The following is a 15,006-nucleotide window of genomic DNA, read 5'->3' on the forward strand; positions in this document are numbered from 1 at the left end:
GTGAATTTTAATTTCACACTAAATATCTTTGGAAAGAACTATATACTTTTGTGTGTATATATGTGTATTTAAGGAATTGTTTTGCATGATAAATGAAAATTTATGTGGTTTACGAAACATGAAGTTTCTGTTGATAAGACGTAGGAGGTATGTGTATAGCATATCGCTTTTCCATCCCTTAGAAAGTGCATGTGTGTGTGTGACTAAGCTGAAATGTGTTGTTTACTAGATCTTACAATATGTAAATTACACAGTTTCAGGGTGCAAGGGGTCCTTCTGAACAAGCTATAGCGTGTGTAGCTTGAAAAATACATACTGTATTTAAAGTCAGGGTCACCTTGAGTTTGTAGTTATTTATCAAGTGAAACTTTCTGCCCACGTATATTTTGTTGTTCTCTATATACTTGCAAAATAACGGTAAAAAGATGCACATTTCTGACTTTGGAATTATAGCATGGTTTTCAAAACGACATTCATTGTGTCGTAAAGCGTGATGTTATGTGTCCAAAAGTTTGCAAAGGCATGCACTGTATATCATTCTAATAGGAGCATTAATTTAAGGTCATTTCCTGCATCGAACAATCAAATTAATTGACAGTGCAATGCAGTGCTTTGAACTGAAGGTTAGCTGTTGAAAATCAGCCCTGCCATATGGGTTCAAAAACCCATTCAGACACACTGATTAATACACATCATCATTATCCATTTCCATACTCAATTGTCCTGAAGCTGTAGGACTCAAGAGCATTACATAACACTGAACAGCAGGAAGACTTCACCAGTCTACAACTTACATCAGTGGCCACACGGCTGCTTTAACCATGTTTTACTATGCATATTTAAGGCATAAAGATGAAAGATGCACTGTTGTTTAACGACCTGGCATTGAGGCATAGATTGTTGTTGGACTGACACACACACACACACACACATAAACAGACGCAAGAGTTGATTGCATTCATCAATCTTTTCCAAGCTGTCTGAGACTGCAGCTGCATTAGTTTCACATCACAGGTTTGTGTCGTAGCAGGTTTATATAGCACCATGTTTGGGTGTGTTTGTGGTAAATGTGGTAAACCCTGATAGTTCAACAAATACTACCCGTTTTCATTTTATTACCATGATCAAGCCAAACTTTGTGCATGTGAATACAGAAAATCTGCCAAGGACTCATTTGTATTCTGTAAGGCTCCTTATTTTTTTCTTAAACTTGGTTTATAAAGATATTCAAAGAATAAAGCTCAATTAATGGCCACGCATTTCTGCTGATATGCTTGGATATCTGTTAACAGACTTGAAATGGTTCTTCATTTGGTCCTATGCGCTATTTTATATAAAAGGAGAAATTACACATTTCCTTCAGTGCCTGCATTATCTAAAAACACCACTCATATTTAGTGCTGTACTTGATCATGCAATATGTGAACGCAGCTTCATTTCAGGGGGAGCGTGAAATTCCTCCAGCTGTTTTTGAACGAGGTCTCACTGATAGAATATGCATCAATATGAAATCTCACTCATTACTTAAGACTATTAATTATATCCTAATGAACATGTCTGTAATGAAGTGCTGAAAAATGACATGGAAATCAGTGTTTGGTGTCTGGCAGAACTGTACTGAGATGAAAATGACACCTAATCTGGGGTTTGGTTGCTTTCGTTCATGCTTGTTAAACATAGATTGATTGCTGAGGGACTAATCAAGGAAAGAGAGTTTTCCCAGTGGAGTGTTTTTAATGCTTTTAATGATTAGATGTTGGGTGGACATCAGCTTGGCACTGATTCATGTATAATGCTGATTTCTCTAGGACATAGCTCTCTTGAAACTGTTGTGGAGAGAAAAATAGTTTGGTTAAATTTATTGGCTTGGTGACTTTTAGGCATTCCCATAAATATAGAATTTTAAGGTTTGCAGTGCAGGTAATGTTTAATCACAGCTCCTAAGCACAACAGCATGATATTACATTATTACCATTAGTAATAATGCACTTCGGCATTATGTTTTACCAAAACCTGACACGCAAAACCTGTTCGTTGTATGAATACCAGTTGCATATTTCCCCTCATGAATGCCATCATGTGCTTTCATCTCACAGCAATGTGGTGCAGTGAGATCTATCACACTATGTTTGTGTAATTCCTTCCTTGATGAAAACATGCCAGCTGTGTTTGCACCCAACCATGAATTTCTCCAATGCCTTTGTTTCCTTCTTATCTCTTCTGCTGGTGTTTATTTGTTGGTCTGCATTTTCTTTTTCCTTTATAAGGATTTTATAACGAAGATTAATACCGCTGGATAGACTCCGCTGTATGATTGCATGCAGCAGATGATGAATTACATAAGAAATAATTGTGAGTTGAGACGTTGTTAGATAAGACATGACAGTGAGAGAAAGACACGGATGTTTATGAATGATTTATTTGAGGCTGATTTACTGGCCCTGTCTGCTTCTGCTCTCATTATTCAACTGATCAATATTGTATTGAGCCCATATTTGTATATTCATTAGTATATATAATAATTATAAATATACAATGTTCTTTAAAAGTTTGGAGGAAAAAAAATAAAATAAAAAGTTTTGTTTTTGGCACAGTACATTTCTTTAGATAATCTAAATCTCAGTTTGTACTGTAGCAACATACAGCATAGCAACATGAAGAAGTTTATCTTTGTCCTCGTTTTCGCTGGAAACCTGCTTTCATTGTAACTGGAGCACAGGGTGGGGGGATTTGGGATATACCCAAGCAATCAGTTTACCGCCGACCTTAATTGAGCTCATAAACAGCTCCACTCCAATTCTGTTAGAGTAGAGACTTCCATTCATATAGCTCCATTCCCTCTCCACGGCTGCCACGGTATCTGTATTGTACAATGCTTTATTGTTGTTGTTTTTTTTTGTGCATCCTCTGTTCTTCAACTTTCTTAGACTTTGTCTTTTTCAAAGCTTCTTCTGTCCCTTTTTATGCTGCCCTGTTATTTTCAAAGTTGCGATAAAGCCGAAACAGCGTGACTCTGGGGAACATTTTCTCAGAACAAATTTGTCAAGTCGAGATATAGCAAGTGAATGGACCACTACGCTCTTTTGAGAAGAAGTAGCCTCCTCAATGAGGAGCTTCAGCAGAAATGAATAGATTTTAAAGGGCAACTCTTAATGTTGGATTAGGTGAGTCAGGCAGTGGGTAGATCTCCACATACTCCCACAATCCTGTGCCCACCAGCAACAAAAGAACGGCAAATCCCAGCTGGCACTATGCCCTCCAAGTCCCACTAATGAGAATGTTCTGAAAGGTGGGGGCGTGAGAGTTCTGGCTCGCTCTTTCTCTCTCTATCCATCTTTTCTTGGTATCTGCAAATGCACTGCATCTTCATATAGGCTTACACACCTATCCCCAAAAGACAAGCACTTTATTTGTAATATAGATTTGTAGAAACAGAAGTTCGCCTGTTTAATTATCTGTTTGTCCCATCTGTGTTTTTGGTAGTCATGAGAATGACCGCTAAATGGTGACTGCTGCTGTTGTGCTGACTAAAGCTGTGCTATTTCTGTTTCAGTCCATCATGGAGCAGTTCAACCCTTGCTTAAGGAACTTTGTTGCCATGGGGAAGACTTACGAGAAGGCCCTCTCCAGTGAGTACATCAGTGGCTTGTTCATTATCACTCTTGCAGGCAATGAGCCAGCTCTTGTTTCATAGGTCTGCTTTAATTAACGAGAAGAAATCGCTCGAAATTCATGCTTACGGAGAGCTCCAATCCTTGGTTGCATACACCTTTGTGACTACAATCTGGGATTTGTTATTGCTAATATAAAAACTCACATTCCTGCATATAGAATGTTGTTTAAATGTTTGTTGAATGTTTGTTAAGAATTAATGTTTTTGTTTGTGGGGCGGACTACTTCCTGTTCTCTCGTAGTGATGATGTCTTAGAATGTTACATGTCTAAATCCATTTGCACCCTGAACCCCCCTAAACATCCATCCGGTTCATGCATGTTGCATCTCTAGGGCTGTCACATACATGTAACCAATGACGATCGATGATGTATTTCTGTTACGTGTGCGGAACTTCATGTGTGTTTTCGAGATGTTGACTGGGCAAGGACAAGGAAGTAGGCGTTTCGGAGCAAAATATGCACTGGGAGTAAGGGAGAGTAAAATGGAACAGAGGACAGGCGTAAATAGGCCAGATAGAGCTATGGGAGCAGACGCAGTCCCACGGAGGAAGCGAAAAAGGGAACAGGGAAGATGTATATTCAGGACAAGAACGATACGTCACTACAAGGAGGATGGAGTATGGCGTATACAATGCTAGGTAGCAGAGGTAGCTGGTGTTCAGGGCAACAATTTAATGTATTTTTCTGCATTGCCTCTGTCTTTCACAATACTTCATTCTGAAAATAACAATTTACTAACAATTTATCATTTTTAACATGTAACACTTGACACAACACTTGAAAAAACTAACCATATACAATGCAACACAGTTTATTTGTGCATACCAAACGTGAAAACCAGACATTAAACCTAATCGATCATGAAAAGCAGCCAATTACAACAGCTTCTACTACCCTAGTGTAAAACTAAGAACACAAAGCTAGTATTTTTATGCTTTTTGTGGTTTTCCTTTTGTTATTCAATATCCAATTTAAAAAAACATTTTAAGCATTTTAAAGACACACAGTCTCTTCTCATTCATATTTTATGTTTAATATGTATGAAGAGTAGTATTTCGGTCCAGTGAGATTTCAGTCTGGGTGAGGTTTAGTTGGCGGGATGCCGTAGAAACAATAGCTAAAACAGATTGTAGGTTGATTAAACAGATTGTGGCTGGTTATGAAAAATCTGATTAATATGAAAGAGAACTTTTAAATCACTTGTCATTTTTAATAGTTAGGACACGTTGTTAGGGTGTTTCATAGCTTTGAACAAAAGCTAAGCCAATGGGATTTGCGCTATATCCAGGTAAATAATGCTGCCACGTTGTTTGATCTCAAGGTATAAGTTCCACTGACAAGGCGGAAGCTTTGATGAGCATTGAATCCCTGTAGAGTTGCACTGCGCCAAGTACTGCAGAGAACCAATCACTTTCCTCACCATTGCAGACTTCATCGAATATTTTATGAGGCAGAAAATATAAGAAAAAGACCAATGCTCTAGAGGGTAGACCACAAGAGTGTGTGTATGTGTGCGAGAGTGTGAAGTCTGATAGATAAGGTTAAAAATAGACCCAACTCGAGTGAGATTTGCGTTCCCATCCTTGCAGATCAGCCTTGGCTGCAGCAACGAAGGTTCGCAGAATCCATCATGGGGATTTGCTGGAGTTGTAAATATGCCAGGTCTTGCAGGCAGCAAAGTGGAAACCCTCCACAGTACCCACTAATGAATACTGCAGATGGTGGCCACTGGGCATTTGCAAGATTTTGGGCTGCTTGGCAAATGCAAAAAAAAATCCCAAAAAACAATAGTGAAATTAATAGATCATTAAAATGTCATAGTACAAAAAAGAAAATTGTTCAACAGTGGCTTGAGGACAAAGATTTTGGGGGGTCCATTTGCATGCCCTATATTAGATGATTATGTTGCCTTTTCCTTGGAAGTGTTGGAGGACTCTTAGAAATGAAGAACTGAAAGGGATAGGAGGTTAAAAAAACTAATTTGAATAATAAATAGTGACCAAAGACTTTCTATATTCAACGGAGACTTCTGTCAGCAACTAAGCTAGAAAATAAACTTGCAATATGATAACTGGGTCTAAATTGGGCTTCTCTGTGGTTTTTAACTTTAGACTGTCTCCTGTGGTTGATCAATGTTTCCTCAAAGATGGTTGGAGAGACTTTCTGCCCTATTTTTTAGACCTCTGTAATCCTCTTTCCTTCTGCTGCCTCTCTCGTTCCTTTACCCCTCACCACTCAGCCTAACCGCTGGAGCACCAAAGCCCCCAGATTTCCCCCTCTAATCCCTCACAACCAGGACGCACCTTATCCTGAGCCTAGGATTTGCGCGGACACTAGCAAATAAGTCTATACATATATACGTGATTGGGCTGCCATTGGTGTAGCGTTACCGCCTCCACCACAAACACTCCCGTTGCACTGAATTGGGATGGTCATACGGCATATTGAATTTGATGTGAACATCAATGAGGCTGTTAGGGATTGAAGGCCAAGGACTGAAGTATAATGCAATGCTTGTGTACTTTCACTATGTAATGTAATAGATAGGGGTGTAGCAGTATTCTGATACAGATAAGCCTATTTTAATTTTATGGCTATACTATTTTGTATATAAATGCTAAAAGTGTACTGTTTCTATAAAACATCACATTTCTGTGCTTTGTAATAAAAAATGGATATTGATTTTGAGATTTGCTAAATATTGCAGTGTTGTTAAATGTTATTGTTCTAATGATTAATAATAAAGTTAGATGTGACAAAGGTAATCTAAAATGTAAAAATAAAATTACTTTTCCAGTACTGGACAATCCAGTATTGGAACAGATGTAGTAATCCTATAATTGCAGCTTTAATAAAATAAAACAATGCATGAAACATATGTGCAAAGCAGCAGATTTCTTTGTTTGCGTTCCTCAAAATTCTCAAAAACATTATTTGAGTATTAGATGTGATGCAAACACAAATTGGATATACTTCTGTCCCTCACAGCCTTTCATACTTGCATCAAATTAAATACAGACTCTTACCTGATTTTAACAGTTTTAAAATGATGAATTCAAGGCTAACCTTTGCTAACCACTTGCTCAGTACCTTCTGGTCCTAAATTTCACTGTGTTCCAAGACACTTTGTGCTTCTTGGCACTGGCCCGCCCCACTAAACCGCCGTGATCCTCTGGCTCCGAGTGAGCCTGATTGAGAGCCAGCCCTTCTCTGCCATGGTGACGCAGAAGAGCCACAGCTGTCCCTGTGGTGGGACCTCACACAGAACGAGTGATTGCTCTCAGTAATGTGCTATCTGATGTGAATGTTAAAGTTTTGGAGGGCATCAAGCTTTTTTTATTTGTTTATTTTTTTTATTTGAAAGTAATGGTACTTTTGCTATTCATCGCTCACCAATCACAAGCTCCACCCCCACCTCCCCCAGTTCTCTGGCCGAGCCATCATAGAACATATAGAGCTTAAAGCTTTCCCATCCACCTCTCCTGTTTTCATAGATGCGGCACCTGTGGGTTGAGGGAAGCTTCGGGTTAGCACATTAGCACACTCCCGATTCTTATGTCCCCAATGCTTCCATGTTTCCAGGTGTGACATTTGCAGCAAAAGGCTACTTCGACGCACTGGTGCGGATGGGAGAGCTGGCCAGCGAGAGTCACGGCTCTAAGGATCTTGGTGAGTTATAGACTGTAGCTGCAGTGCCCCCTGTGATTGGGAGGGGGATTGCACAAGAGAATAACTTGATGGTTTCAGTGTGAATGGCTTTGGATGTATGAGAACATAGTTCAGCATATCTAAGACTGTATCTTTGGATTTAGCACACACTATCTTTGTACAAACGTACACACTCTGCAGGTTCACTCATTTGCTTATTGGTGGTTGGTTGTATTGTGTTCATCTATCCTGTTGTCTTATATCCGTGTCTCTCTATGAAAAATCATCTATCTGTATTAGAATTTAGATTTAGATAGGGAGTCGCGATGAGACTATAAAACGGTTCTCGATTTTTCCTTTGCAGTTAAAAACGCAAAAACTTGATTTGCACTTTCACAACCATAAACTGCCATTCAGCGCTGCATCAAAACAATCGATTTTTGATTGTGATTTATGTAAATGCATTAAAATAGTATGTATTCTTTTAGCATATATGCCGATTCAGATGGCATCCTTCCTGCATCTTTGCTGAGCAAAATGGCTTTACCCATGTTCTTGAAATATTTACATTTCAGTACATCTATGTTTTGTTTTGCTTGTTTTTTCTGTTAATTTAAAATGAATTTTGTGCATTAAGCATCTGCAAATGATTTGTTTGTCTTCAGCCCTTCTATGAATAATGCCCTAGAAATGATTGCATAACATGTCCATGAAAAATTTATCATGCAAACATTTTTAGATATGACATTCTGAGAACACATCTGAAGTCACAGTACAAGTATGTTTTTTTCTCACTAGTGTTCCTGTCTCTTCATTATTAATGATTGTGCCTTGTAGCTACTGTAGCGGTGTCTAACTGAGAAGTAAACACCATAGCAACCGATGATAAAATGGGTGCACCGAATACTTGCAAATATCAGAATATACAAATAATTACTATTTGGTCATTTTTGGGCCAAGAAGCTTTGTTTATACTTTTCTGTTGGTATCCTGATGAAGAGAGTGTTTTTTAGATGAGTAATTTTATTTTCATTCAGGTCAGGCAAGTTTTTTGATCAACAAGGGGAAAAATCAATTGACCAGAGTGTGGATTTGAGCATAAACGCTTAACTTCAAACAAACAAGTCAGGTTGAGTGAGTTTGAGTCAGACATAAGTGGCATGTGATACTGTTGATAGGACTGGCCATTGAATCCGCAGCATAATCTCATCCTTTCTAAAAAAGCCCATCAGAGTCGCAGCAGCAAATATGAGAAGAAGATTTCTCTTTCAAGAAGACTGGAGGGGAGAGGCTAACAGACGGACATGAGAGCTGGTTATACTTCCATTATTCACCTCAGAAACATTTTATGAGCATTCATCTTTTCATTCCACTGCTTGGTGTCTCATTGAATACATTTTCAATGAAGCTCATGATCCCAGTTCTAATTTGATCAGTAAAAGTCTATTATTTGAATAAATTCAGCTGCATTTTATGCTGAGATTAGTTACCTGATTTTCAGCTTTCTCAATATCTAAACAGTATATCCAGGCGGAGCTGGAGTCTTTATGAGATTATATTTTAGTCTGCAAGAGAGCTATTTCTAGAGTGCTGCTGTCTCAGCATTGTTAAAAAGAAGCAATATCTGAGTACGAAAAGTTTAATGAGAAAAGTTTTATGAGGATTTAAGTCTTTCAGCCTTTTCACCCTAGACTTTTTCATCAGTAGTCATATTAAAGCACACCTGTGTTTGTTTTGGACCTTCGTATGCAGAAAATATATATTATAATCCTCAATAATGTATAAGGATGGATGGTATGAGATTTGTTCCGATCTGATACTAGAATGTGTCCATCAATACTATACTGCTATTGTGGTGGATACCAGGAATGATTCATGTAATTATGGCAATGACAAGAAATAAACATGGATTCATACAAAAATACAGAAGTCGGTGTGTCCCAAACAAGTAGTTTTGCTAATATTTCCGTATTCAAGTTGATTTTTATTCAATTATTAAATAAGATATCATTATACTCTTCCCTTCCTCAACAGTGCATTTTATGTGTGAATGCATGTATTGGTTATCTTATGTTTCTACAGCTGTTCCAGTAATGCCATGTCATGTGTCTGTGTCTGTGTTTTTTTTTTCTTTATACTTTTTGACAGTTTATCGCAAATGTGTCTGTTTTGCTATGTCTCATTCTTGTCTTCACATGGCCCGTAAGCATTCCAGATGCATGTCATAACCACAAAACATATCAGCTCCTTTGTCTGGTTGCTTTCTGAGTGAGTACATGATTGATTTGCGCGAGCAAGACAAAGAAGTGTGTGTTCATTTTTGAGTCACAGTTTTTGTTAGGATTTTTTTGCTGTTCTGTAAGTGTATGTTAAATGTCAGCGTTATTTAGATCCGGAGACTTTGAAAGAGCTAGCAAGACAACAGTAGCACGAAGTGGAAACTTTTATCCAACTTGCAGAATGAGTTTGTTATGAATTTATACTCATGCAGGCTGTGTGGGTGAGTGAGCGTGCATTTAAGCACGTGGGAGCTGGCATCAGCCACGTGGACCCAACCAATTGCTGCACGCTTAAATAAATCTGTGAAGTCTTGGTGTTAATAACTGAAACAGACTTATTTCTGGCTATAGTATAATTGTATGTTATAAGGAAGGTAGTTCTGTGAATGGGAGGCTTCACTGGCCTCAGACCTTCATGATAGATCAGTCACATATTTTACCTGTCACAGTCAGCCACACGTGAAGATGTTTCTGTCTTCTTGGAATGTCTCTAAGATGGATTGAAGAATTTTAAGGAAGGTTGCACAAAAGTGGCCACATGTGCATTAATAATATAAAATCTGAAGATTAATGGCTGTTTGAGTTCACATGCCTGAGGTGTGTGTCCCTGTGCTATATTATTGCTTATAGATTTTAGATTCGTTGTGCAACAAGTATAGTTTATTAGTATAGCTGAATTATGCTTGTGGAATAAGCCTGTTTCTTTTATTTGTATTTTATTTATAGTATATAATATTATATATATTTATTTAAATAGTTAAATGTTTTATATTTTCTAGTCGTTAATTATGCAGTGTTGCATCATGAGACTACCGCATAAAATTTTAACAAATTATTTTTGATTTTTCATTTTTAGGGTGCTACATCCTTAGCTTAAGTCAGCTTCAGGGAACCCACTGACTATGTCAGTTGACTGGTTAAATGGTTACAACCCGGTGCCGCCTGTAATTCTTCTGAACACTTTGCAGCCCCTGAGAGGAATGTTAATACCAATGGTTAACTGGACTAGATCAGCACCTCTAATAATCTAAAATCTCAGGACGTTATAAAATCCAATAAGTGGAAGTGATAAAAATGTATGGAAATTCGTTACAAGGGCTTTGCTCTCTGGGTTCTGGATAATGGTGAGATTTCATTAAGTGAGGTTATCATCCTCTTCATCGCATCCTCAACTCTGAATAACTCGCGGTCTCTTGCTGTGAAGAGATGCACAGTGATTCTTCAATGCAGCACTTGTGCGTATCGCATCACCCACCGCCTGCAGTCAGCCCACGCACTGATGCAGGAACGCAGCCGGCCCGAGGAGAGAGAGGGAGCCGTGAGCTAAAAATAGATTAAACACTTGCCTTAACAGGAGAAGTTCCGCTAGAGAGAGAATGAGAGAGTAATGTGAATGCAGCCCGTGCTGTGGATTTAGAGTCCCAGAATGCCTCTATGGTGATGTCAGTGTTTCCAAAAACAGCTTCCCCCGTCTGCCTCTTCAGTGCTGCACGGGTGTGTGGAATACTAAACAGCTTCCTGTTCCCCCTGCCCAAATATGGACATCAGTCGTCACGGATGTGTGATACCAGTAGGTCGTCTTCTTCTCACGTTTATAGTTCTAGCTTTGGGAGTTTTCCATCAAATTACAACCATTTATGCTGATAATTAGTCTAAATCCTGGATATTCTCGCTCGAGCACAAATATTTGCAGAAAGGCAACTGTGTTCTCTGACTAAACACGATTAATTGCATCTGCAAGCATCTTGCTCTCGCTGTAGTCACAAAATAACTCTGGGGTGTTTGAATAATTAATGCTGGCAAATCTTGGTGCAAACCGAAATGCTCCAGCAACACATCCGGTCTCATTTTTGATAAGCTATTCAAATAAGACCCTCAAAATATGCCTCAGATCAGATTTCCAGTACAAACATTTTGAATTTGTACCCTGAGCTTCTTTGCTACTATGTGGCACATCACAATGCATGTGATTTTTTGATATTTTTTTATGTTTGGAGAATAGCTTGGATGCTAAACCCCTAATTAAATTAATTTACAGTGAAGATAAATGGGACATATTCAGACCATGCTGAATAATGATAATTTTGCCCATAGAAACAATAAAAATAGAATGCATTAAATTAATAAAAATGACAGTAAAGACATAAAATGAAACCTTTATAAACAGTGGAAATACTTTTCTCAGCTCTCTCTCTCTCCGTTCTCAAGCCTTTAATTCCAGCTCACCACAGGAAGCGTAGAAATAGCACTTTATTATGTGATTGACTCCATCCTGATGTTGGGAGCGCAGAAGCAGGTTGGCACAGACAAAGTTTCATTTTCACTCCAAGTAGGTGGGATTTGTAGTGTCATAACATGGTTTGAGTGTTTCCTCGCTACACTGAAAGCCATTGTCTCACCCTCTGGGTATCTCTCGCTCTACACACAAACAAAGCACACATACAAAAACGGCACACGGCTCAAACACCTCTGAGGAATGAATCACAGAGCTGATAATTGCTGCTACAGATGCCATCGCAAACAGAAGAGCCGCTTGGAAATGGATGCACCGCTGTGACTTACTTCAGATCCGCTTTTGGAGGACATTCTTGTAAAAGCAATTCATACTCTCACAGATAGGCAAATTAATGAGTCGTGCTTTAGAGAAGGCTTTGCTCATGAATATTAATGCATTTATGCATTTTGGTACATCCATTGGTGTAATGCTTCCCAACCTAGACAGTTTTTATGGCATTATAGGTACATTAGCGACAGGTAACAAGAACTCTCAAGAAGCTTCAAAAAGTCTAAAATACATCACTTTTTTGTACACAATTAAAGGCAGCACTACAAAGAGATAAATGCATGGTGTTTATGCTCATTAGACTATCATGTCATTAGCTTTGTAACATGCTAATGCTAATATGACTTAACACAGTTATTACATACATAAAATGCTGAAATTAATTACTTATGAGGTTCCATTTTACTTGCTCACTTGGTTTTGTAAGAGGGATAAATGCTTTGTAATTAATATTCACGAGCAATGACTTCACATTAGTAGGATTCATTATTTTTCCACCTGTAGGTCCCAGTGAAGTTCAGTAGTCATGGACAGCTACTTCTTTATTTGATCGTCAAATTAGTTTGGCTGCCCAGCACATCCAATCCACAACCCCCCCCCCTTGCAAATCTATTCTGCTGCAGTAATCAATCTCCATTATGCCCTCATCAGCTCCTCTCTAATAGTTATGTATACAGTCCTCTGCCACAAAGTAATGACCACAAAAGAATTATTTAGGCCTTGGGGTTTTGAGCTCAATGAGGCATCACAGCATTTCGTCTTGGGTCACTGAGTTTTACAGTTTCAGATATGACTGGATGATTACATTGAAGAATATGGATCATTGTGGCTGTTTTGTTTGTCATATGGATATACAGCCATCTTCGAGCTTGGTGGAAAGAAAGAGACATAAAAACTGTAGGTTCATGTCATATTTAATGATAAAAGTTCTGCAGCAAAGCGCATTGGAGAATTCATTGGAGGAGACTTTGGTCCAAATGTGCTTAAGTTTATCACATCCATCTGTGTGCTGTATAATTCCCTCAGTATTGATGTTTATTACTTCTAGCAAGGTCACAGAAAGAGGAAAATTATTTGAGAAGAACAAGAGATGGAGAGGGGAGCTGAGCTAGTTTAATAAGACAAGGACAACAGAAAATTGAAAAATCCTTCCTTCCAGAAAGTAGGTTTTCTAGGGCTCTCTCTTTTGCTCTCTCGCTCTGATGAGAGCACATTATGGGGATCATCTTACCCTGAAAAGGTTAGGTTGACCCAGCGAGACTCTACGGTGTCTGACAGCTTCTACCACTGTAATTCTGCACCAAACATGCCTGTTGATGATGCTTTGTAAAGTTCATAAAGTGTGTTTGAACTTAATAACGTTTTCAAGTTGAGAATTCATTTCCATGGCTTTTCATTAACTAGGTTTAGTTAAATTGTAGATACATTGTTCTAATTATATCCCTTGTTTTAGTCAAATCATGGCCATGCTGTACCAGTTAGTTCCCTCTTTTTACATAAATAATTTGCATACTGAGTCATTTCTTCCCTCATATTAGTTAATTGCAGGCCATGTTGTATTATTTCCTTGTTTCAGTTCATTTGTTGCATTTTATTTATTTGTTCCATCGTTTTACTTAAATTGTGGCCACTTGTCATCAGTGTAGTTAAATCGTGGTCAGTGAAGGAACTAATTAATAAAAGGCGGGAACAAATTTGTTGCCTCCCGAGTATCCTATTTCTCCTTGCCTGTATGTCATGTGCAAGATATCATTTTATGAAAAAAAACATAATAGGTTTATGAAAGCTGTTTCATGTTGACTTCACCTGTGCACTCCAAATCAAAAATCATTCTCATTTTAAGCTCTTTATCTTTATTTGTATTTATTCCTTACTAAGTCATAAGTGCTTTATTTAAATAACTTATTCTTATTTAATGCTTTCATCAAACAAGCCAAAACATTTTTAAGGCACAGGGTGCTGACTAGATGCCACAGAGGTGCTTCAGACTGTACCCTAATTGATTCGGCCCTTTAAGAGCGGACAACAATATGTTTAAGTCTTTCAAAGCTGCAGATGTTGTGATCCGTGCTGATTACTGCTAAGCGGCTTAGAGTCCTGCCGAGCATGGCTGAATTGCAGCAGAGAGATGGGGGGGGTGGGAAGGATGAGGACGGGGAGTGCTGTCAGACCATTGTGCTGACTTAGACAGGAAATGAGAGTGCGTCGACCTACAGACGAGATCTGGACGGAGGACAGCAGGGTGAGGCCAGGGCATGGACAGCAGCAGAAGGGTCTCTGTGTTACATACATGCTTTTATACGAACCTAATGGAAGAAGATAGGAAAGAAATATCACAAATGATATTTAATATCTGAGGTGTTTCTCTTAGGTGCGTAGAGCTTTCAATGAAACTGAGATGTGAGTGACTGCAGACTTGGCAGCTAGAGATGAACTCAATATAAACCAAAGGCCAAATGATACACGTACACGGTTAGGGTTGCAAAGTGGCATACATTTTGTATTAAATTTTGGTAACATTCCAAAGATTTTTGGAAATTCAGGAACGTTTCCTGAACTTTACGGAAAGATTAGCGTAAATTTCCAAACCCTATTGCAGCCCTACTTAACCAAGGATAATTACTATACCGATAACTATCAGGTTTTCATAATCATTTGAATTCTGTGAGAATTGGAATTTTTTTTTTTTTTTTTTTTTTTTTCAGCTGATTAGTAATAAAAACAAGGACAGCCATTTAGAATCCAACCTGCTTTAAAGAGCTCAAGCATTTAAAGTAACAGAAGACATAGCTGTGTGTTGATGTGAATTCTATAGCTATAGTTATCATTACAGTAACCATTC

General features: G+C 38.4%; 1 protein-coding gene across 14 annotated transcripts in view; it reads left to right on the plus strand.

The window, feature by feature from the left end:
• The window catches only part of baiap2b (BAR/IMD domain containing adaptor protein 2b), a 48,018-nt gene that overhangs the window by 8,423 nt on the left and 24,589 nt on the right, over positions 1 to 15,006 (plus strand). For 10 of the 14 annotated variants that reach the window (XR_006252168.1, XM_043253131.1, XM_043253130.1 and 7 more), the window contains 2 exons: positions 3,554 to 3,629; positions 7,257 to 7,343. Coding sequence is in view for 13 of the 14 variants with exons in the window: in XM_043253131.1 (XP_043109066.1) it covers positions 3,554 to 3,629; positions 7,257 to 7,343 (163 nt within the window). In the remaining variant the exon portion in view is untranslated. The remainder of the gene's footprint in view (positions 1 to 3,553; positions 3,630 to 7,256; positions 7,344 to 15,006) is intronic. The other 4 variants (XM_043253125.1, XM_043253126.1, XM_043253129.1 and 1 more) reach the window with 1 other exon arrangement.

The sequence above is a fragment of the Puntigrus tetrazona genome, chromosome 12 (genome assembly GCF_018831695.1).
Source record: "Puntigrus tetrazona isolate hp1 chromosome 12, ASM1883169v1, whole genome shotgun sequence".
NCBI lineage: Eukaryota > Metazoa > Chordata > Actinopteri > Cypriniformes > Cyprinidae > Puntigrus > Puntigrus tetrazona.